At 34.9% G+C, this 24,932-nt stretch overlaps 1 protein-coding gene across 4 annotated transcripts in view; it reads left to right on the top strand.

The window, feature by feature from the left end:
- LOC149539336 (protein PIN-LIKES 6-like) overlaps window positions 1–24,932 on the top strand; it is a 120,802-nt gene that overhangs the window by 90,113 nt on the left and 5,757 nt on the right. For all 4 annotated transcript variants that reach the window (XM_089800640.1, XM_089800642.1, XM_089800643.1 and 1 more), the window contains 2 exons: window positions 5,215–5,289; window positions 5,770–5,870. In XM_089800640.1, coding sequence (XP_089656766.1) covers window positions 5,215–5,289; window positions 5,770–5,870 — 176 coding nt within the window. The remainder of the gene's footprint in view (window positions 1–5,214; window positions 5,290–5,769; window positions 5,871–24,932) is intronic.

The following is a 24,932-nucleotide window of genomic DNA, read 5'->3' as shown; positions in this document are numbered from 1 at the left end:
ATTTCCATTGGTCCATATGGATTTGTGAGGTTCAACTGGTGGCTGTTTGGATGCTCCATCAACAAATTGTTTAACATTGTTCTCTTCAAGAATCATCAAGATTCTGAATTTCCAGGCTTCAAAGTGTTCCTTCCCATCGAATCTGTCCTCAGGTCTGATTGTATATGCCATTGAAAATGGGAGAAAAAACTACTTGAATATATATGAGGTTTGATTATTGAAATTTGCAGAGCCCTAGATCTGATAACTTAGCTCTGATACCATGTAAAGTTTTGCAAATCGTGAGCCTTGAATAAGACTTAGAGTTGTTGAGAATGATCTTTTCAACAATATGTATATTCAGATTTCTTGAGGCAGATATCTTTTATGTTTTCTACAGGTCCAATCCTCTATGCTCGAACTTGTGTGATTGTAAAATTTTTGCTATGTATTCGTGGGAAGGAGAATGCTTGGAAGATCGGACTACTGTGTGTTGTGTGTCGTCCAAACTACATTCTCAACCCGTATATATATCCTTCTAGAGGGTATGTCCCTCAAGGGACATAACCCTTGGCATCTAACTAACAAATTTGTCATCCCTAAGCCAGTGATCTTAGTAGAGAAATTAGTTATTACTAACTAAGTTTAGCCAAGAACAAACTAAGGTATTTGCCTATAAATTGCCGGCACCTTTAGAGAAAATATAAATTATGTTGAATGCCATTTATTAGGAATATAATAGTAGAAGAGCAGGTAAGGTCTGCACCATCAAACCTGTAGGTTATCTAGGTTAGATTCTTAACAAATATGACTGGCACCACTATGGATATTGGTATAAGCATTAAACTTCACACTATCACAATTAGGGTGGATTTGCCCTATGTTTAAGGGGGAGGTACTGGAGGAGCAGCTGGAGTAACTATCAGATCAAAGTCATTTAAGCTCTCATTAGGAAGCATACAATCTGCAATGTCAGGGATTTGAGGTTCTCCTACTTCAATGTTAACCTCCTCCCCCTGGCAATCACTATAAACCTTCATAGGGGTGTCAGTAAAAATAGGAGCAAGCAAAGAGCTCCCCCACAAGGGAGTATGGGAAGACTGTAAAGCTTTCGAAGACTTATAAAGCAGGGCTCTTTCATTGATACTTTTGATCGCTAATTGTTGAGCATTAAGATGAGTATTAGGATGGCAAGGGGGCTTACAGCCAAGACCAAAATCCAAATTTGAGATCTTAGGCAAAATTTCATGCTCATCCATTGAGTTCTGTTCATTTCTCAGAGTTTGGTCGCTGGGGTTTTTATCAAATTGAGATTTGAGATTTTCCAGGGAGGCATAGATTCCTTCAACATCTTCAATCCGGTCTTTGTTAGCTAGGACATGCCGAGGGAGCTTTGAGTCAGAACGTAAATCAACAGGGCAAATAACAAATTTAAGCTTCGGGGGATCCTTCAGAACAGAGGGGGCTTGGATGGAAGGAGGGAGAGCATGTGACAAGGTTTTCTTTTTCAAAATAGGGCAGTCTTTCTTCTGATGACCCTCATTTCTACATAGGTAGTGTGCATTAAGCCCTCCCATGTATGAGATTTGGCAAAAAACTGGTGAATTATCCAGGTCCAGGCAAATACAATCAAGTGTGTCTATACCAGGGTAGATATACCAGGGTAGATAGACAACAAAACCCTCACATTAGGATTAGGTATTAAGGTGTTAGAATGGTCAATTCTCAAGACCCAAACAATTGGCTCTAGAAACTGAGGAATAAAACTCTAGATATAGGGTGGGAGGTTACTGACCGTAACCCATCTAAGCCTTGAAAGGGCAAGAATTTCTTCATTAACAACATCCATCGACCATGGTAGGGCTCTAAATTCACACCTACCAATTTTCCAGAATTGACATTCCACAACTGCTTTTTGGGATTCAAGGTTAGCGAAAATCAGAATGAATAGACCTTTCTGTATGATGTGGCAGAAAGAATAATGGAACCCTATTTTCTGACTCCAGACCTTGAGAAGTCAATCATTCAAGAAGTTCCTTGATTGCAAGTTAGATGGATCCATTGCAGCAAAAAAATTTGCACAATTCCTAAGTCTATCTTTCTCCTTAACTAAATCTAACTACATTTGATCATTAGGCCTAATGATGAAATTAGAGCAAGCTAGGGTCTTACCTACATTTCAGTCGTTTTGGGTAGTGGTGGCAACAGCGGTGATTGGCTGCGATCTGATGAACTTCGCTCTTGCAGGGATGTCTCAGGATCCTTGGAGTGCTTGTTTGAAAGACCATTGATTGGCATCTTGTTCTTGCATGACGTTCTTTTGTCCATGGTTGGAGCTCTTCAATGCTGCAACTTCCAATGCTCGAACGCTGCTTGCAGGGGCTGAAGGTTTGTCAAACGGGTTCGACAAGGGAGCAGCAGCAGAAACATTGACATTTTTTTGGGATGGATGCCTTATTAGAATGGGAGTGGGTGTGATTAATGCCACCCCCGGGAGATGCAGAAGCCATTGATGGTTGTACAGTCTAATGAAGAGTGCTCTACAGCCTCCAAGTTGCAGAGCCCTCTTTTCCTCCTCTCTATGTTCCTATCGTAATTTTTTTTCCCAAGTGAACTGAGGCCGAATATCCCAATGCATAGACAAATTATTCTCACTGGTTGAGTGTATTATAAAGGGTAATTGTTCTGAAAAAAATATCTTATTTAAAAGGTCTAGTATGTGTGACGTCCAGGTGTAGGAAGAATTTGATGTTTAGCTGCCAAATCTGTGATTGGATTTCAATATATATCTATAGTATATCTAATCCTTGAGACTGTGCCTGAGAATATGAGGAGTGTGAGTTTTAATTCATAATATTATTGTTTGCTCTCTATGGGATAAGTTATCTATGTGCATAGAATAAACAAAACTATTTGCAGACTAGCATAAAAGACATAATAAGCAAAATGGAATTCATACACATAACATCAACACAGAACGATAAATTTTATTTCGAAATAATGTTGTAACAACTGTACCTCAATCACAGTGCCATCCGGCTGTACTAAAGTGTCCTGATGTTGGTTGAGTATATCTACCATTTCCAACCTCCTGAAACTACCCCCGAGAACTATTTAACATTACAGTGCCATTCTAAATGAAAACATAAACCAAAAGTATTAGTTCCACTCAACTACAGCTAACAAGTGTTTCTAAAAGGGGCCCATTGAGCTATAACAGTCACAGTTTTCAATATATTTCTCTCACATTTTGCTATTTCCAACTTCTGAAACATGCTGGAAGAGGATTACCATTCAACATTGTATCATTGCACTTATCAATTTAAAATCTGATTACTCAAACTTAAAGAAAAACTAGTTTAGTTTAATGCCTACTGGTGTTAAGGTACTGTCTGGTGGCTTTGTTGCTAAAGCTGCGCTTGTCTGGATAAAATCTTTCCCAGAAGTCCATTTCAACCCTTTCATGTGGCAATATGTGATTCTATGAACTTAATTTGTGTTATTACAATTTTAGGCTGACAGCTAACAGATTTATATAATTGTGATATTTTTGGAAGCACATATTGAAAATGTGCCCAACCCTATTGTTTCACAATATTGGTGTACACAAACCCCCCATACATAAACCCAAAGTGGAACTGTTAACTAAATTAAAAGTTGTAATAAATAGCTCAAATATATTTTTGTATAGAATGTTAAGAGATATCAACCTTTGCCATTTTTTTTTTCTTATTTTAGTTTATATTTGATCTCCTAATCTTTTAATGGTATGCAAGAGAGCAATCATATATTTATCAGATTATTTACTATGTTTACCTTTACGAGCAAAGGCTGTTTGAAACTAGTTTCTTGTTTTGATTATGGTAATAATTTATGCCTTATTAATTTATTTCTGATTTTTTCTTCCTGAATGTTCAAAAGGGTAAAATTGAAACTTTAGGTTTCAGAAGTGTTGGCTCCCTTGTGTCCAATAAATGTCTATTCATCTTATGGAACAAATCACTTGGCTCTTATTGTAGACTGCCTCTCAGCAGAGATTTAAATTTATAGGCTTGGTATTCATCGCTTCGAAATACTTCCAGTAATTACATTAAAAATTGATAATGTCAGATGTTGGGTAGGAATTAAGGTAGATGTTTTTGGTGGTTGAGAAGGATGCTCTTCATGAAGCATATATGAGCCATTCTTTGCATTGGTAAGTTGGTCAGGATCTTAACTCCTCATCCCATACTTCTGTCAAGAGGACTTTGTTATATGGGAAAGGAATTCGTGAAAAAGTTAGGTTAGGGTTTGATTATGTGAAGAGAATTGTTGGAAATGACTGTAGCCTTTATGTTCCATGAGGTAAATTATTGACATTTGAATATCCAATGAAATCTAGTTTTTTGTTTCAATAAAATAGAACTCACAAACCTTGAATTCTACATCACAATCTCCAAAGTATGAAGTTTCCTTTATTTTGAAGATTTAATAAACAATTGTGAAATAGCGATGCAGTTTGTTTCATTGCATGTGCATTTCCAAGATTGTAAGCTTCATATACCATGTTTTTTTTGTTGGTTTTCTCGGATTGCTGCAAATGTAATTGCATTGCCTCTTCGGTATATGTTTTCCAGTGGCAGCAATATTACTCTTATTTATATTTAAGGAAGAGACATGGAGAGACATGTCTCCTCATGAGACATGTCTATCCATTATTATCTAATTAATATAATAATAAATGATTATTTAACTATATAATAGTTTATCCAACTGAAGATATCAAACATCAACATTTCTTATTGGTAAACGCCTGTTGTGGGATATCTTCAGTTGACATGCCATAATGGGTTATCTTTGTCGAATTCACCCAGGACTCGCATTTGCACACCAAGAATTGGATGCAATAATCTAATTTAAACTCTCAATATTCGTAGATGACTTGTAGCATGGCTCTTGAGGTTTTGTCCATCAGCCTCCACTATGAAAGATCTGATGATTTACCACTTAAGTTTATCCCATTTGACCCATATAGCATGTCTGGCTATTGTTATATGAATCATTCTCTTATGATAGTAATGCTGTTTTTTGTGAAAAAAATGCTTTTTCAAATTTTTGTGTAATTGTTATTTCTTTTTAAATTAATAGCAATTGTTTCAAATAGATTTTTTTATGGGATTCTCTGTTATATATCTTCATTTTTCCTTCTAATCTTTTTATGAATCTAATGGAATAAATTTGAATGCTATCACACAGCTAGGTTCTGGTGTATCTTACCTTGTTGAACGCTTGAGATTAAAGCAAATAATGCAACCACCTATTGTAGCTTCTGTAAGTATATTCTCTTCAGTGTGTTCTCTATTGAAAATTATGAACAGTATTTTCTCACCTGAATATTTGCAACAAGAAATGTGATTTTGAAATTTGCTCTCTTATATTCTTACTATTAATACTGCTTCAAAAAGACTGAACTGCATCCATTGCATTTTTATTCCTCTCTCAAGGCTCTAGGCTGTATAGACTTAACGCATTGCAGGCACACCTTTCATAGACAAAATCTGCATAATTTTAATTTAGGAGTTCAGCAGATTACATTAATAAAGTAAAATTCAGAATAAAATTAGCCTGTAACTGGTAAGAAAGACAAAATATGTTTTATTTTGTAGTAAAGATAAGTTAATGAAGTTTGAGTGGAACTAATGTTAGAAAATGATTATGTATGTTTACATTTTACTCAGGAAAATAATTGGCATTTTCATATTGCAAGTACCAAAAATTGGTTTAAATACTTTCTTGTTTTAAATATTGCAGATTCTTGCAATGGTGATTGGTGGAATACCCTTTTTAAAGAGCTTTATTTTGACAAATGATGCACCTCTATTTTTTGTCACTGATAGCTGCATTATCCTTGGGTATGTTCTTCTATATTACTTTTCCAATGTTTCTTGAAGCAAAAGATATCATTCTATTACTTTTTTTTACCGAGGCATGCATGTATGGTATTCCGAACTTAGAGTTAGCTTGGATGAACATGCTCGATATCATGTGGAATGTTGAGAGACTACCATAAAAGAGTTATATTCATAATTCCTATTTCATGTGAGTTGTGAAAGGAAAATGTTGGTTTCAATAAGGTCAGTTCTTTTTAAGAGAGGCATCATATAAACAACACTAGTTTAATAATAATGAAGTAAGGTGTGGAAAACAATCTAAGTATTAAGGACTTCCAGTCACAATTTAATAGTGACCTGCCCACAGATGCCTATTATTGTCCATATGATTGTACATTGCATTGTTTAAAATTATGTAAGAGTTCAATCGATGGACCAGGAGGTTTATTATATTTTGGGAGGTAGATTAGCTGTTGATGGCTAACCTGGAGCAGTGATAAAAAAAATACCCCGCTTAATCTCCCTCCAACCCAAGGGAGCCCCTTGCAATGTATAGGGCTTCCTCTTTATAGCTTAAATTTCTTAAAGTACATTTTTTCTGTAACAAATTTAATGAGAAAATACTAAATAGTTATACATCCGATGATTCCATAAACAGGTACCAAAGTGTTTTCTATTAAATTTTGTTTATTTTAGAGTTCAAAATCACATCATGATGCAAAATTCTATGATAATAACCTTTGGATTCATCATCATAACTTTTAAATTGTATATTTCAAATTTTATATCTGGTTGTTCCCTAGTGTAGTAAAAACTTGGGAGAGGTTCTAATCTGTGCACTATGTTTCAACTCCTGACTCAACATTCACAGTTGTGTTTATGGCTCTAACTCAACCAAATTGACGACCTCAAATGATATATTGTCTACCTTTCTTGCACAAAGGTCAAGATTGTGTTGTATTTTACAATAATAATGACATTTTAATCTTTGATATTCATATAACGATGCTTCATTGATCAATGATATTGTGATAGAACTAATGATAAATGTTTAAGTTGTAAATTCTCCACTGCCAAATGTCATCCTTTTAATCAATTTCCTTATACGAGAATAGATTCCATTAACTAGTGGGGGTCTAGGAGTGGAGACCCAATAAGGTTGATGGGCAACATCACTCATGGAGTTTCGGGGGCAATGCCTCTAACAAGGTTGACGGCCAATGACCAGCCAATTGATTTGGGGATAGCATTATCATCAGGGTTGATGAGCATTGCCCTTTCTGGGCTTTGGGAGTGAGATTGAGGTGCACCCTTGGCACATTCCTTTTTTCTGTATGAGGTTTGTAGGGTCTAGAGGTAGAATCCTCAACACATTCCTTTTTCTAATACAAGACTGGTTCTAGGGATATCACCCTAGATACTAAGCCTAATTTAAGGCCTTTGAAATCACGCAAAACTTATTGTGCAGACTGTTTTTGCAATTTTATTACTTAAGGGAGAAATTAGGTATTTAGGATTATTTTGTGAAAATATTTTCTCTTCAATTTTTGGGGCAGGAAATGTGAGGTGCATTCATATATTTATAGGTGAAATTTGACTTTTCTAACTATTTTCAACTTTTTCCCTTTGCTTTGTTATTTTGTGTTTTAACATTTTTTATGCATTTGTCAATTTTGACTAGTGAGTTAACTTGCGAGTTACGTGACAGAGTAAGAAAGTGGCAAGTACTTGACAAATTTGCCAACTAATTGATACATTCACACCCAAGATATTTTGTATACAAGAAGGAAGTATTATTGTACATAAGTAATAAATATAGTTTAAACCCTCCTTTGTGATCACTAAGAAAATCATAGACCCATAAATAAGAAGAAAAATCAGCTACATAAATTCTAAAAGATAACCCCACAATGTTGTACAATAAAACTTCATAGTGATGGTAGAAAGTTAATCTTTTTCAACTCGTGAATTTGTATAATAAATTTTAAACCATTGAGTATTCATGAGTAGTTAATATATTGTTTGGTTCTTTTGGGTGGAATAATAGAAGGGATAGTCATGTAGGAACATTTTCATTATGATGTATTTTAGGTATTTGTTATGGAATTGTTGTGTTTTGATGGTTTTCTATGGAGTGAACTAAAGGGGACCTTGACTTGTTAAAGCCAGCTGCTTTATTTACGTGTTGTAGATCTCTTGACAACCTTTTGGTTGTGGTTGTGTAAGGGTCAGCTCCCTTGCTAGGGTGTTAAGCTTAATACAAAAAAAAATAGATCTCAAAAATTGATGAATCAATTCTCACGCATTAACCAAAAGAGAGAAAACAGATACAATGAATGGGATATCTTTTGCTTGATTAAGATGAAATTAATAACCATGAGTCATTTTGTAAGACAATGGAAGCATAGATTCATATAACTAATAATGCCACCCTCATTGTTGCCATCACAACTTAACCATATGAAGATTATGGCTAATCATTGCTGTATCATAAATAATCCTAGTTCTCCCGACATGTGATCTTGCTAGCTCCTCAAAACATTTGTTGCCTACACATGCCAAGGAGATCCTATAATTCATATGGAAAATAAAAATGGACTTAAGAAGTAGATTATCTCGAGAAATATTAGTGTACCATATGCATGTGATAACATACTAATTTACTTGCTCAAAGTCTCAACTATTCCAGCCAAACTTCAGGGATGAAGCATGTTTAGAGGAGCAAACCTGTCATAGGCAGGCTTAAAATAACAGTAAAGATGCTACAGATAATTGAAAAGTTAGTAAACACAACTTATAATGCATCACAAAAATCTGATTTACTCTATATTTTGCTAGTTGGCATAAACCTTTATTACAACAAGGTATCAAATATACAAGATCGTGAAGAAAACGCTTTCAAATGAGCATGAATCAAACATTTACACATATAAAAAATAAAACGACAACCATTACCGAGCCATCTTGGTAGGTTATAATTGGAATAGGTTGTTCAATGTTGATGACAAAGCAGTCCTCAATCATGCCAAGATCAACAAGGGTCGCTATCAAGAAAATGAAATACACATGCACGAAGGCAATAAAAGGAGAAAGAAGAGGAACAAGCAACACCAGATACTACCAAAGTTAAAATACGATAAAAATTATACATAATAAAATCACTAAAAATACTCAAGTTGCTTCAAAACAAGAAGCAATCAAGGACCTCCCCAAAGAGCATGCACACGAAAGCTTGGCTCTCGATTACCAAGCAGCAAGCAAGTTTACTCTACATATGACCAAAAGGCTGAAAATTCATGTTACTGAGATAATGGATAGCCACATGCAAGAATGCGGAAAAATGAATTCAAGGAGACACATAAAATCGATGAACATGTTAGATAACAACATGAAGATTACATTGCTACTGGGAAAAGGATAAAGACACGAAGATAACACAACAAAACTAGGCTCTCTATGATGCTAAAAGACATCAATGCATTGTCAAGGCTTACTCGGAAAAAATAAATTGCAAGAAGACACCATGCATGTCATCAAGAGATATATGTCTTCTTGAAAGAAATTTCTTCATGACTCATCAAATTTCTTGTTCGACAAAAAATGCCAATCTCCCTATATTTAGGATGTAGCAGATCCTTGCCAGACTATAAACAAGCATTATTATCATTAGCAGAAGTATTGGCTTTAGAATGTGTCATCATCAGGCCCCATAGACTTCAACTATCCTTCAATGTTCTCAATTTCTCTCCTAATAAAAATTTCAATTCTAAGAACATAGAAACAAGCATTAGAATCAATGAATAATAATAATAGCAAGATCTCCCGTAAATATGCATTGGCACTGAATTTGCCGCTGAAAGTAATGTCTTGAAAAATCAATCACCCAATCACAAAGAATGAATATTGGAAAATTGCTGAACCAAAATAGAATTTCCCAAACTTATGTCAATTCCTGTCTCAAAAATTTTTCGAAAAAAATCTAATCTCAATATGGTGAGCAAGAAAACAATTCTGTAGAGAATCATTCATGAATAGGTAATGTTACGAATTCACAAAGGAAACTGATGCTATAGAAAACGATTTCAAATAAGCATGAATCAAACATTTAGACATATCAAAAATAAAACGACCACCATTAGCCATCTTGGTAGATTATAATTGGAATAGGTTGTTTGACTTTGATGACAAAGTAGTCCTCAATCATGCCAAGATCAACAAGGGCCACTATCAAGAAAATGAAAGACGTGCACGAAAACAATAGAAGGAAAAAGAAGAGGAACGAGCAATACCCAACACTGCCAAAGTTAAAATACTAGAAAAAATTAACATAATAAAATCACTAAAAATAATCAAGTTGCTTCAAAACAAGAAGCAATCAAGCACTTCCCCAAAGAGCATGCACGCAAAAGCTTGTGTAACATCCCGTTTTCCCAGGACTTAATTAATAACTAACATCTCCAAAGAAATATAGTTAATACTTCATTTTCATAAGAAGATAGTTAATTCAGTTTCATTCACATGAAAGGGATTGACGGTTAAAAATCAATTAAACAAAATTTCTAAACTAAGAACTTAAAATCCCATCAATGAATTTACTATAGAAATTAAAAACCACATACCTCGGAAGTTGAACCCAAAAACATTGTAGGGTTGCTTCTGCAATCACTCAGATTATCCCACAAATACCACTATAACAATATCATATAACGACTTCCATCCAATACTACTAAATCAAAATCAAATGATGATTATCAATAAACACCACTATATAAAAAATTAGGGTGTCACATACCATGGTATTGATAGAGGTATGGCTCTGATACCACTTGATGTAGGTATGCTTTGATACCACTTGATGAAGTACTGCTCTGCAATACACTGACGAAGAAGGTATACCACCCTTACCAACTCATGACAAAGAATGCAACAAGATCTCTCAAGATCCAATCCAAACCCAAGCTAGCCCAGATCCACACTCTGGTAGAAACCTCTGAGATCTCAACTTGTGCTTGCAAGCCACCAAGCAACCTCCTTGTTTCTAAACCGCAGTCACTAGCTCTTCTCACAAACTTAATCCAAGATCCAAATGTAAACTGCCTCACATTTGGCGCTCTGTCTACACTCACAACTCCATCATAATCCTACTGTAAACTGCCTCACATTCGGCGCTCTGTCTACAGACTCAGGAAAACTCACTCTTCACTTCCTCCTTCTCTTTCACACCTTGAAACTTTCCAAGCTTTCCAAGCTTCACCTTCCACAACTTTCACCTTTCCAAACTTTCATTCCAAAGCTTCTACTTCCCAAGCTTCTCCTTCTCAAGCTTCCACTTCTCAAGCTTTCACCTTCTTCTCTAGCTTCCACTTCTCAAGCTTCTCCTTGAGCTTGATTAGAAATGCTCATATGCCTTGCTTAAATAGGCACTTACCATCCCATGCATGACTTATCCACAACCTTCTAGAATTCCTCCACAACCTTCTACAACTTCCATAACCTTCTAAAATTACAACTAAGCACCACCATGTGGCCCAATTAGAAAATTACATTTCCTTTATGGATCACAACAAATATTAGATTTAAGAAACTTTCCACAAGCTTCTAAGATGCCACCTACACACCTTGATTAATGGAATGACAACTAATTTCTCATTTTTTTATTTTATGCCACCTATGCACCTCGAAAATAGAAATTCCTCCTTTTTTCTTTTTCTCCTTTTTCCCTTTTTATTTTTTTATTATTTCTACTCTAATTTTCGTCACTTTCTCTCTCCTCCACAATTTTTTTTTTTCAATTTTTTTTTTTCCCAATAATTTTTCCATGCAAAATGCTCCTGCATCAGGTATTAATTCGGGCATCGATTACCATTGGATCATTTAAGGCTTCAGATACCATTGCATTAATTAGGGCTTCCAATACCACTGAATCAGTTAGGACTTCAGATACCACTGTATAACTTAGGGCTTTCAATTATCACTGGATCGTCTAGGGCATAGATACCACGGTATCACTTAGGGCTTTCAATTACCATTGGATCATTTAGGGCACCAGATACCAATGAATTAATTATGGCTCCAGAGACCACTGTATCATTTCTTTCCTTCTGATTGCTTAACTGTAGCAATAACTCAAGATTAGGAGATATGCTCATATAAATGGAAGTTTGATAAATCAATTTATCAGATAAATCTATCCTTCGCAACTAATTGTGAAATAACTATAACGATGATATAACTCAATTATTCTTACCTTCATCTTGCATGTACATCATAAAAGTAAAAATACCTTATCCGATAAAACAATTGAATGCATAGCTTAACTTTGTCCGATGCACGTCCGACAACTTATGGAGAGGTGAACATTGTCAGGGGCTTAACCACCCATCCTCGAACCACAACTTTATCCCCACAATCTCTAATGAGAAAGGCCCTCCCTACCCAGAATAGACATGAGTCATCTTGCCATCCACTGGGCATCCTGGTATTTAACACACCATTCGACTTGGCAGCAGGAGATTACAATAACAGGATTATGCATGAGCTATTAATTATTCATTATTCAAATATGATTTCATTATTGATTCTTGCAAGTTAATTCCACCTCTTCACCATTATATGATTTTTTTGCCCAAGTGAATCCTAGGTGTTTAAAAGATTATGATCACCTTGTTATTATATACACCTCTTCACCATTTCATGGCTTCTTTGCCCAGGTGAACTCCTCGGTGTTCGTAAGATTATGAGCATACTGATATTATCTACACCTCTTCACCAATTCATTGGCATCTTGCCGGTGAATTCCTCGGTGTTAAAAGTATTCTAAATATGTTTGGAAAATTTATAAAATCATGTTCATTGATTTGGATTTATGTAATCAATCAAGTTTGATACAACTACCAAATGAATTCATAAATGATATATACTCAGGAATACTTGGTAAATGATCTCATATACACTTCAGAATACAAACAACTTGTATTATAAATTGATCTCTATTTAACATGCCTAGCCGGCTACGGATGGATACTCAAACCAGAGAAAAGGATTTGAAAAACATAATTATTTCATTCTCAGCTCTATCAATATGTAGCCAACAGCAAAGAAAGAAAGAAGAAACTGTGAAACACAAATGCAAATATTATATTTTTTGTAGCCGACTACAGTCGGGTTTATGCTCAGCAAAAGAAGGAATCTTATGAAATACGATTGCATTTAATCATGACCTGAACTGTAATCTTGGAAACTTGAATCTGATCGGCTCTCTCTCTCTCAACTTTCTTCAACACTTATCCTCAGTAGGTATACCTGTATGGCAGATTGCTGAAACAAAGCTTTACAAACAATATTGCATGAAATTGCCACAAATAAAAATTAGGAATTCGTTGTGCTAAAGGCGGAAGTATCAATTTCCAAGGATATAAAATGCTGCAGACAGGAAGTTGAGTGTATGGAAAGACTTAAATGATGGCTCCCTCTCTCAAATCAGAATAACACCAATAGAACCAAGAGTTGGTGATTCAAAATGGAAGAACCGTCCAGCAAGGAATACTAAATGTCAGACGAATTGTAAAGATATAAACTTGAATGCTTGAAACTTATAAATTGAGTGCCATGAATAATGAAAGGTTGGATATGAGAGTTCTCTCTTGCGTCTTAAACCCCTTGACTCAAGATATAAAAGGGTCTTAAAAAGACTCTTAGACTTCCACCGTTTCAAGATTATTTGCCCATTCAAATTCCAAGCATTAAATTGATTGGAAAAAAAAAAAGGAAAAAGAAAATAAAAAGGTTGGAAGAGAAGTTGGAAAGATTAAAGTTTGATTTTAGCCAATTTATCATGCCAAGTGTTAATCGATTAAGAGCAAGAATATTAAAATGGAAAGAATAGAGTTGGAAGATTATAATTTGAATATTATAATTCAAATGTTATTATATTTTGAATATTATTAAAACATTATTTTATTAAATTATTAAAATATAATGGTGCCAAATCATTTTTACATTTAAATGCATGAATATAAATATTTATTAAAATAATACGATGAAGATCAAAAATCTTTTGAGGTACGTTTTATATTTTAACTCAATTATTTTATGTTTTTTAATTTATTTAAATAGCTCATGTAGGTCCCATAGATGTATCTGTTTCAAGTTGCTAGGTTCTCAACCCATCTGCCCAGTGATGGTGATGCTCCTGCCTAATTCTTTTCTAACAATGTTTCCACCCCTTTGACATGCTTCCTACAAGGAAATTCTCCACAGTTAAATTTTATTATCATAATAAATTATTAAATTATAAATAATCACAATGGTTAACCATCTTCTCAATTCTATGAATTTGTGATTAATGATCAACTAGCATGTTATCTTCACTTGAAATTATAACGTCTAACTATCTTACCATTTCACAAGATTACAACCAATTTAATTGTCAACTGACTTCATGTGAAACTTAACGGCTATATTTCAAATTAGGTCAAAAATTGGGATGTAATAGCTTGGCTCTTGATTACCAAGCAACAAGGAAGCTTACTCTGCATATGACCAAAAGACTGACAATCCACGTTATTGGGATAATGGATAAACACATGCAAGAATGTGGAAAAATGAATTCAAGGAGACACACATAAAATTGATGACATGCCAGATAACAACATGAAGATTAGATCGCTACTAAGGAAAGGATAAAGACATGAAGATAACACGGTAAAACTAGGCTCTCCACGATGTCAAAAGATATCAACGCATGGTCAAGGCTTACTTAGCAACACATAAACCATGGAGCCATGGTAAGAAAATAATGCCAGGCCAAAATGAACATGCAACAAAGCCAAGACGAATAAAATTGGCACGAGCACACGATGCACATGACGACAAAGAGGACTCTTCAAAAAACCATAAAACAAGAGTATCAACAATATACCACAAAGAATTGATGCTCATATGCACTCAACTTTAGCAAAAAAAAGACCTGATAACTCAACTGCCAGGAAATATAATGAAATTTGAGCCTTCAAGAAAACAACGCACACAAAAATAATTGCCTTCATAAAAAACTAAAAAGAGACACATAGACCACAGAGAATCAAATCATGCGAATAATCTAGAATTCACAAGAGAAAAAACAAAAAAATAACTTAGCTTTAGATTCATTTTATTGCGGTTATGAGCCCCACTCTGATACCATGTTAAAACTTGAGCACATAAGTTAGTGATGATCAACAACAACAAGAAAAGAGTCAAAATTGAAACAACAAACACCATAAACATCTTAGGAAAACCCTTTGAGAATGAAGGGAAAAACCCAACCACACAACAAAAGATCATTTTATTGAGAATAAAATTCAAGTGTACAAAGCCTATTGCTAGATGCGATATAAATAACTTAAGGAGAGACTCTTCACATACTAACCGAATGTCAATTCAAATTTCCTAAAATGTGACTCTTCATTAGTTCCTGCCAAAAGCAGGATACTATTGCTTTCATTCAATTCAATTTTTCAATTCAAGTGACCAATCAACTCATAGGATTTAAAAGATTAAAAGAAATTTCAAATGTTTACATCTTTTTCTAATTTTTCATTATTTTATAAATCACATTTTTCATTCATTCTATTGGTTTATCTATTTTTGGTAATGAAAAAATTCAATTTTCTCTAACAAAAATACAAATATTTTCTAGCAACTCTATCATGTATTAATGAATGCATTAATTACAACTTTATCTTTTCCACACTTGTGACAAGTTCATTAGATTTTTAAAAAAATAATATTTTTATCTTCCATCTCACACCACTTTAAACAAAAATGAATGTATTCAATATTAATTATCACAATTTATTTTTCTTAGCAACTTCAAATATAGAGTTAAATATTTTATGTTTTCTTATTTTAAATATATTTATTAGTTTTACATTGATGTTTATTTTTGCCAATTGTAAAATGTTATTTTTTTAAGTTTACACTATGTTTTACTAGCTACTATTTTACAATTTGCTCTAATTTTTAGTTCCTACCAAAGGCAAGATACTATTGCTTTCAATCAGTTCAATTTTTCAATTCAATTGACCAATTAACTCATGGAGTTTAAATTATTGAAACAAATTTCAAATGTTTATATCTTTTTCTGATTTTTTGTTATTTTATAAATCACATTTTTCTTTCATTCTATTAGACCATACTATTTTTGGTAGGAAGAAAATTCAATTTTCTTCAACAAAAATACAAATATTTTCTAACAAATCTATCATGCATTAATGAATGCATTAATTACAACTTGATCCTTTCACATTTGTAACAAGTTGATTAGATTTTTCAAAAAAATAATCATTTTATCTTCCACCTCACACCACTATGGACAAAAATGAATGTCTAATCAATATTAATTATCACAATCTATTTTTCTTACCTAGTTCAAATATAGAGTTAAATATTTTATATTTCTTATTTTAAATATATTTATTATTAGTTTTATATTGATATTTATTTTTTTCAATTGTAAAATGTTATTTCTTTAAGTTTACACTGTTTTACTAGCTACTATTTTACAATCTTGTTCTAATTTTTATTTTTATTATTTTACAAATTGTAAAACTAATACTGCCCCTCAAACTTGCTAGATATTTTCATAGTTTGAATTAAGTAATCAGCAATTTATTTTTTAAAATTAAATATTTCGACTTATAATTGAATTGGTAGAAATAAGTAGTTCATTCATATAATATAATTTTTACTGTTATTTATATATTTCTTAAAATAATATAATTATTAATATTTTTAAAATTCCCTTCAACTCTTTCTATCATTCTACCTTTACTTGTCCTTGCAATAACATATCATTCTCTCTTTTGGCCCTCTCTTCATATCCTTTCTTTCTATCTATAAATCTCTATTTTCCTTCTAATTATTGGCAGGAACTTTGATGCATTGCGTCTCTTGTTACAATAACAATTACAACTCTTCAAATTTTCATGCCTCAATGCATGTCGAATGACACGTCATTACATGAATATTACAATTTAAACGTAAGTGTCCTTTTCAGCTGAAGGTGACAATAACGGTAATAACGTCCATATTTCTAGAGATAAAGATCTCTATCGCAACTGCCATCTTCAACACTGCCATTGGTTGTCTCACTAGCTCTACTAGGATAATCTTGTCGGTAGGGTATCTTGGAAGAGTGTACAATACAACTCTAAAATAACCAACCCTCATAGATGTGAAGTTTGGAAACTGAAGGAACAAACAACCATACTCATTTACCTTAGCCCAAGCCTCATCGGGTATGTGCTTCTTTGGAAGTTCCTTGTTGAATAGGCACATGTAATGCCCAAAGAAAACATCTTGCACCCTCCTGTAGTTCGTCTGGCTAGACCTCAAGGTGAGCTAATTAAAATACTCCCAAATTGGCTTGTTATGTGAGTGAGATAGGCCCGAGCATGAATCCAGGGCAGAAACAATGTATACCATGTATGAGTTCATGTAGAAGGTCCCAATTGAAGACCCTTGATACAATTTCTTTAATAACATATCACTGATCATTTCTCCTCAAAAGCTCTTTTGTTTGGAGTGAACAATGAAGGAAATGCACTTGTTCATCCATGGTTCAAAGGTGTAGGATACATTAAGTTCATTAATGCAACTAAATAGCGTGATAAGATCATTGCTTCCTTCCTTGAAATCAGAATGACACACTCTCTTTGGCCATCTAACAAGATTAGGCTTCTTGCTGATCAACCAATCAACATTCACATACTTGCTGCATTCTGCCATATCATTATTCCACTTCTCCAAGGCCTTTTTTGTGATATTAGTTACCAATTGAGCCAGTGGAACCTTGAAAATCTTGTTGAATAAGGAGCGAACATGTTCAGAGAGGATGATCAGTAGCATTGCTCACTGTGGGCGACAAGGAGGTTAAACGTTGAATGATCCTTTCAACATCTAATGACAACTCCAGCAAATCTCTCTAATCATTTAGCAACTTAAATCTGAAGATTTTTGACAGCAACAAATATATAGAGACTATTCAAACAGATCAATATGAGCAGTGACTGTGACCATAAATAGCAGTCTATTTCATATTATATGAAAGCCATAATCAATAGGGGCTTCAAATAGATGAAGGCCTGATAAAAGACAAAAAATGACAATTTCAGAACATTAAGACACAAAACCCTCATCTAGGCGGTTATCGGAGCATATTTTTCAAATTCATTACAAACATTAAATTGAGAGAATATTATGATATGTACAAGGGATGGTTATTGATAAGCACTATATACACAGCAAAGGATGGTCTATTGATAAGGATTGTAAATCTGACAATGAAAGTGCTTTGGTTAATGCTCCACTATATAAAGTGGATTGGGTTGCAAATTCAGCACAACATGAAAGGAAATGACAAAGGCAATAAAACTGTCATGTGTGCCACTAGGAATGTTGATGATGTTGTGTTCATGCGTCATGTAATATGAGTATAGAGATACGAAGCAATGGACTCAAATTCTATTGAGGAGACCCTAAACCTATTGTCATCAGCATAAAAATTCAAAGCCTATCCTGACAATGGAATGCTACACTAATGAAAAATCCAAGAGATATATGCCGACACAAGTCATTGAGAATTGCATTGTAAATGTTACACTAACTTTATGATCTATACTGATAAGATCCTATCGGTCAAAGTCATGATGATATATAAATTCCATAGATGGTATTTATTTTCATCGGTGTAACTAATGACTATCGGGTACTCACTAAATAACATTCCCCAATGACCCCAAGGAAATATCAAGAAAAGATAAGAAGACATTGGAAGTGGAATATTTTTTATATCCCGAAACATCAATAAATTACTAATGAGTAATTGAAGTTCATTCACAAGATGGGAATATTTTTAAGCACAAGTAAATCAAGAAGTTCAACAAAAGAACATGTGAACCTTTTTCACAAATGTATAGAAGAATTGTGTGAAGAAGAGATGATTATTTTATTCAAAGTATTTTTATGAAAGAAAATATTAGATGAATATGAAAGATAAGACATTGGTTAAAAACACTATTGCGAGTTTTGATACATTTCATTTTGAAGAAAATATTAAGTAGAATTCAACATAATGTGATATATAAATATTTTCGGATTATTATATCTTGAGAACCACCTTTATTTTTCTGGTAGTCAACCTCTTATTTGTATAAGTACTATAAGATCTATTTGCCTTGATCTTTTCTTTTCTCTCCAGGGATGTTCTTGCAAGAAAAAAAGATTGATATCAGATTCAGAGGGAGTCTGACATTTCATCACAAACAACCTTGTACGAGGAGGTCAAAAAAGGTGATATCAGATTCAGAGGGAGTTTGACATTTGATTAGAAGTAACCTTGACTAGGAGGTCAAAAGGTTAGTGTTTCTTCGTGAAGGAGAAGTTCCAAGTGCAATCCCTCATAATATATTCTTCTCAATGAGATAGAAGTTAGAGGTGAAAACCCTTATTCTATGATATGGTTCATGGTGGATGTCATGACAACACCACATGAGAGTATGCATGGTGACTTCATGTAAACTTCTGATGTCATGTGTGTATGGGCTTGCCCCCTGTGTACATTGACTTCCAAATGTTTATCACTTGCATTTGTTAAACTTATTGGAAAGTGACAATCTTACAATAACTTAATCTTCCATTATGATGGACATCTTATGATGGCTAAGCAAATCATGACACATAGTATCTTGCACGGTGTTTTACTTTCCTTAAACAGACCATGAATATATTGTTCCTATGGTAAGTATTATTGAGGTATACCTTATGGACATTTTGAGTATTTGGTGAATATCATGCAAATTGATGTTCAAGAGGCCGTTATTGAGAGTACTTGGTGAATATCATGCAACTTGGTGTTCAAGAAGCCATTATTCAAAGTACTTAGTGAAAATCATACGACTTGACATTCAAGAGGCCATTGCTTGGAGTACTTGGTGAATATCATGCTAGTTGATATTCTGAGGCCATTACTCCTGATAGCATGAGATAATATGTAATAGTAAATATCTTCTGATCAAGGATGTTTTTAAACATGCCATTTTTGATATTATGCTGGGCTAATGTCATATCCTGTGGTTATCCTCCCTAGCTAAGAGGGAGTGTTGATGTCTTTCTAGCTTTTGTTAGTTAAATTCTATGAGACTTATATATATATATATATAAAATCATTTGTATTAATCTCATAATCTCATAATAATGAATAGACATGAAGGGACATGTCTCTCCTTGCCTCATTTTCAATATGAAGGCGAGAGAGATGATTGCATTTGGAACACACAAAATTTATAAACAGTGCTATTACATTGTAGCAATCACACTGTAACACTACTAACATGATGTGTAAGGAATGTGTGATGGAAAATTTAAGAAGTTTTAACAAAAATCCTTGTGTTATGGTGTAGGCTTTCTTATTGTTGTGCATTGTCATATTCCTGTTTGGTGATCAGTTTAAGAAGTTTGAATTTTATAGTTATCACACAACTGATTCACCCCTACCCCCCCCCAGTTGTGAGGTGTGGACCTTGATTACTAACATCTTTACCTTCTCAACAATTTTCTTCCTCAATATCAACATGCATTTCACCAATGGTGAATATTTGAATGCTTGAGTTGCTTCTATTGCACTTCCACCAAAGTTTTTTTAGGAATATCATCAACACGTGCAAGTGTGGAATGGTCTTTACCTGAATGGGATGGAATTCTTCACACAATTAAGGACCTATATCCTATCCTAAATGGAAACAACTCTCTCATATATTTGTACCAATTCCCCAGTGAATTCATTTTCTTTTTGAAAAAAAATATCAATCCAATTCTTGTACTTGTGCTTCATTTCTTCAATCTTCAACTGATCGCTTAGGAGTGTTGCCAAAGAGACAAATGTTTTCACAAACTGTTGAATTGTTTTCATCAAGTGTTTTATATAATCTCTCAATTCCAAATTTTTTCCCTTTAGCCGATTCTTCTTTTCTTCTTCCTTCTTTAAGATTTCCTTAATTGTTTTCATGGAATCGTCCAATTTTTTAACCTCATGCCCTCTTGTTGTTGATCCAAGTCAATAGTCACAACTTAATATTCTTTTGGACTGATGTCTTCTTTTGCCTTGTCAATTTCTGGAATTGGGACGTGCCTCATGTGAGATCCTGAACTTTCCTTTATAGTCTTGAAATATTTCTTTGCCAGCTTCTTTTCCACGGTTTTACCAAATCTATATGAGTCATTGCCTGGAGTACTCTATTATTGCTGCCTTCTTCATCCTATTATTTAGCTATTCAAGAGCAGCAGTTTTCTCATCATCTTTATTTAGCTCTTCATTTTCTTGAGGTTCTTGACGTTCCAATATCATTCCTTCATTAGTATCTTCATCTGTAAAACTCATTTATGCATCTTAAAGGAACTCTATATGGGAAAGCAAAAAATCCTTGCACCTCAATGTAGGTGAACTTGGGAAATTGAATGAATTGGGAACCATATTTCTTTACCAATTCCTTAGCTTCTTATGACATTCTTTTGTGAGTTGTTCCTTGTAAAAGTCTTATTATATACATGGAGAAGGCATCATTTCCCTTGTAAAGTGAGTATTATTGTGATGGTATAATTGAGGATACCATTCATACACTTTGAATTGTCCTTCTTCATTCCCAACTTGTCCATTGCATGTCAATCCTCGATATCTAAACTTCTTGCCAAGCATGTAGACAATAAATGAACTCATATAAAATGATGGAGTACGCTCCAAAGATTATCTAGGTTATGTTAGCCCAAATCAATCATCTTTATGCCTGATGTTATCTCCTCAACAAAGTAGAACATCCATGGCTTGAAGCTAGCGGTTTGAGGGCATCCCATTACTCGGTTCAACAAGATCACAAGATCTCCATATTCTTCCTTGAAGGCAGAATCAAGAAGCTTCTTTGGTAATCTAGAATGGTGTTTCCTTGGTTGCAAAATCCATGTATTATAAATAGTTGCCATACAAGAGTCAGGTCCCTTATTGTAAATCTTCAAGGCTTTTTTCTTTGTCTTGTGGGTTGTGGAGTTGTAAGTAGGAATATTAAGTGCTTCCTTGATAGCCTCCTCTAAAAGATCAGCAAATACTCTACAATCATGAGCTATAACTTGCCTTGCCTCAGGATCACAGAGTTTAGCACATTTTGCCATCAATTCACTACATTGCACTGCAGGGGGAAAAACAGCAGCTTGCACAATATTATTCCTCACCATCCTCCTTGCCAACTTGGATGAATTATCTATACGTTCTTTTCTTGAATTCCTCCGTATTGATGTGTCTCTGATCTTTTCCATTTCAAAATGATATTGGACTCCAAAAGAATTCCCTTGAAATCATACTTCATTTGGGCTTGTGGAGCTTTTCTTGAAACTACTCCAATCTTGGAATCCGACATCTACTACTGCAAGAGGAAACGTTGAATTACAATTATGAATAATATTCAAATGATTGATGCCATACTTCCTACTTGAGAGTTCGAAAGAATCCACTTCTTAGAAATCAAAATATGAAAATATTCTCAGATTCTCTAAAAATAATTTGTTAGTTTTAACCCTTAGGAACCTAATATTCTTCACATCCTTGTTACAATTTATGCATTTTTCACCTTCTTTCAAGAAATCGGGCTTACACAATTCTTTTTTTAAACCTTAAACAAGCTAAAAACTGTCTAATAAATCTGGTAATAATGGACTTAATGAAGAAAATTGCTTTTAGTCCAAGACAAAATCACCTTATATCTGCTACAATCTGAACTTTATGCTAGGGTCTGCTGAATATCAGATCTAGCTCACCTTCAATTCAATTATCTAGCTCAGCTTCAACACCCTCCGACATGCTTTAGCACTTGGCACCCTTTGGCTCTTGGCACCCTCTGACACTCGCCTTCCAACAACCATTGGCACTTGGCAACCTTCGACACTCTTCGACTCTCAACCTTTGACACCCTTCGACGCTCAACCCTCAGCACTTGGCACCCTTTGGTACCTTTCAGCACACTGTGATCATTGGAATTTGGAACTATGTTATTGTATATAAAACACAGAATGCAATTTGGACTTGACTTGACCATAGAAAACAATGAGTTAATTTGAGACTTATTCTCAAATTATATCTGTATGCACAAATTTGTCTTTGCAAAAAGACTTCCCAGTTTTGGAGTACAATGTGAAATATCAGAATGGTACTTTCTATTTTGGAAAAGAGGGGTAAAAATTTATTAAGACAGAAAGGAATACAACAAGGAGAGCTCAACAAGGAGCTCGATCCTGAGCAACAAGATCATCAAATTCTTGCACCATCTCAAAGGAAAGTTGCCTCCTATCCATAATATTCCAACCCGAATCATGACTAGAAGCCCATTTGGCTAAACAATCAGCAACTCTGTTCCATTCACGAGGAATATACATGAACCTAATGAATTGAAAAGAGGTAGAGAAGAGAATAATCTGATTAACAACAGTGGCCAGCTGCCAACTAACATCCTCAAGCTCCTGCGAAAAAAGCAAGTTCACCACCACCTGGGAATCAGACTCATAGATAATCTTACTCCATCCCCGCAAGCAACACTGTTCCACAGCATATAAAATAGCCTGAGCTTCCATGAGATTGTTAGTGAAATCACCCTTATGAACCGAGAAAAAGAATTTAACATCACCAGAACTACAACGAGTCACTCCCCCACTACCAGCAGGGCCTGGATTCCCCCGGGAAGAACCATCAATGTTAATTTTCAGAACTCCATAGGGAGGAGTCCAATGCCCATCCCAATTTACACGACCCTTCTTCTGATGTTGAAGCTGCCTAGACATAGAAAGAAACCTTTGAGCTGCAGGCCCATCTTGAAGATGAAAATTGAGGCGATTGCATATAGCAAGATCAACCAGATCCATACCCCCATCTAGCTCACACTTCACAAGAATAGTTTCATGAAGAGAATGTAAGATCTTCCACCAAAGATGCAAAACACCAAGCCGAACATCTTGGAATATTCGACGATTCCTCTCCAACCATATATGCCAAAGCAAGAATGATGGGCCAGCAATCCAAGCAGCATGGAGAGGAGAAGACTTGGAGGGAGCACTTCCCAAGCGGGCCCAAAACTCAAGCAAAGAGGAAGCATGCCTACAAGAGCAACCCCAAGCACTCCACCAAAGGTGCCATAGCTGAAGAGAATAGGAGCAATGGAAGAACATATGGGAGACAGACTCCTCCCCATTACCACACAGAACACAAAAAGAGGGGCCCTGAAATCCACGTTTACAAAGATTAGCCCATGTAAGACAGCGGTTGTGAGCCACTAGCCACATGAAAAAATTGCACTTGGACCAAGAGACTTTATTCCAAACTTGCTTCCACCAAGGGACCTCAACATCACCAAATAATTGTCTAGTTATCTCCTGATACCCAGCAGAGACATGATATTTACCAGACAAGGTACCTCCCCAAGCCAAAACATCTGGACCGAGCAAAGAGGAACACTCTCTAGAGGCCAGAATTTGAGAAAGCTGCTAACAATCCACGTCTGTACCTCCAGGAGGCCAATTAGAAGAATGCTTCCATCTGTAGCCAACAACAGGTCCCAATTGATAAAGGAGTCTTGTAATGAGCCACTTTACCCCATCCACGACATGAAAAGAGTCACAAAGAGACTGAAGATGAGGGTACATGGATAAAATGGAAGAGAATCCATCCCAAGCATCAGACCACAACAAAGCCTGAGAACCTCCTTTACATATCCAGATCAAACCCCTCTTCACTAACACCGCACCTGTCTTCAAAGTATGCCAGACCATTGAGCCACGACCTTCAAGAGGAAGTGTAAAAACAGAGCAAGGATCAGCACCATGAAAATATTTATGAGTGATAATACGAGCCCAAAGTTGATGTTGTCCAGAGCACCATCGCCAATAAAGTTTAGCAGCCAATGCTTGACTACTCAAGAGAGCTGATCGAAGACCAAGACCACCCTCCTTTTTAGGCCTACAAACAGTTGCTCAACTAATCAAGCTCCATTTAGTACTACACAAATTACC

This window comes from Cupressus sempervirens, chromosome 9 (assembly GCF_028749045.1).
Source record: "Cupressus sempervirens isolate cs-2001-9-10 chromosome 9, ASM2874904v1, whole genome shotgun sequence".
Taxonomy (NCBI): Eukaryota; Viridiplantae; Streptophyta; class Pinopsida; order Cupressales; family Cupressaceae; genus Cupressus; species Cupressus sempervirens.
Note: the sequence above shows the minus strand (reverse complement) of the source record. Positions and strands in the feature narration are given on the sequence as shown.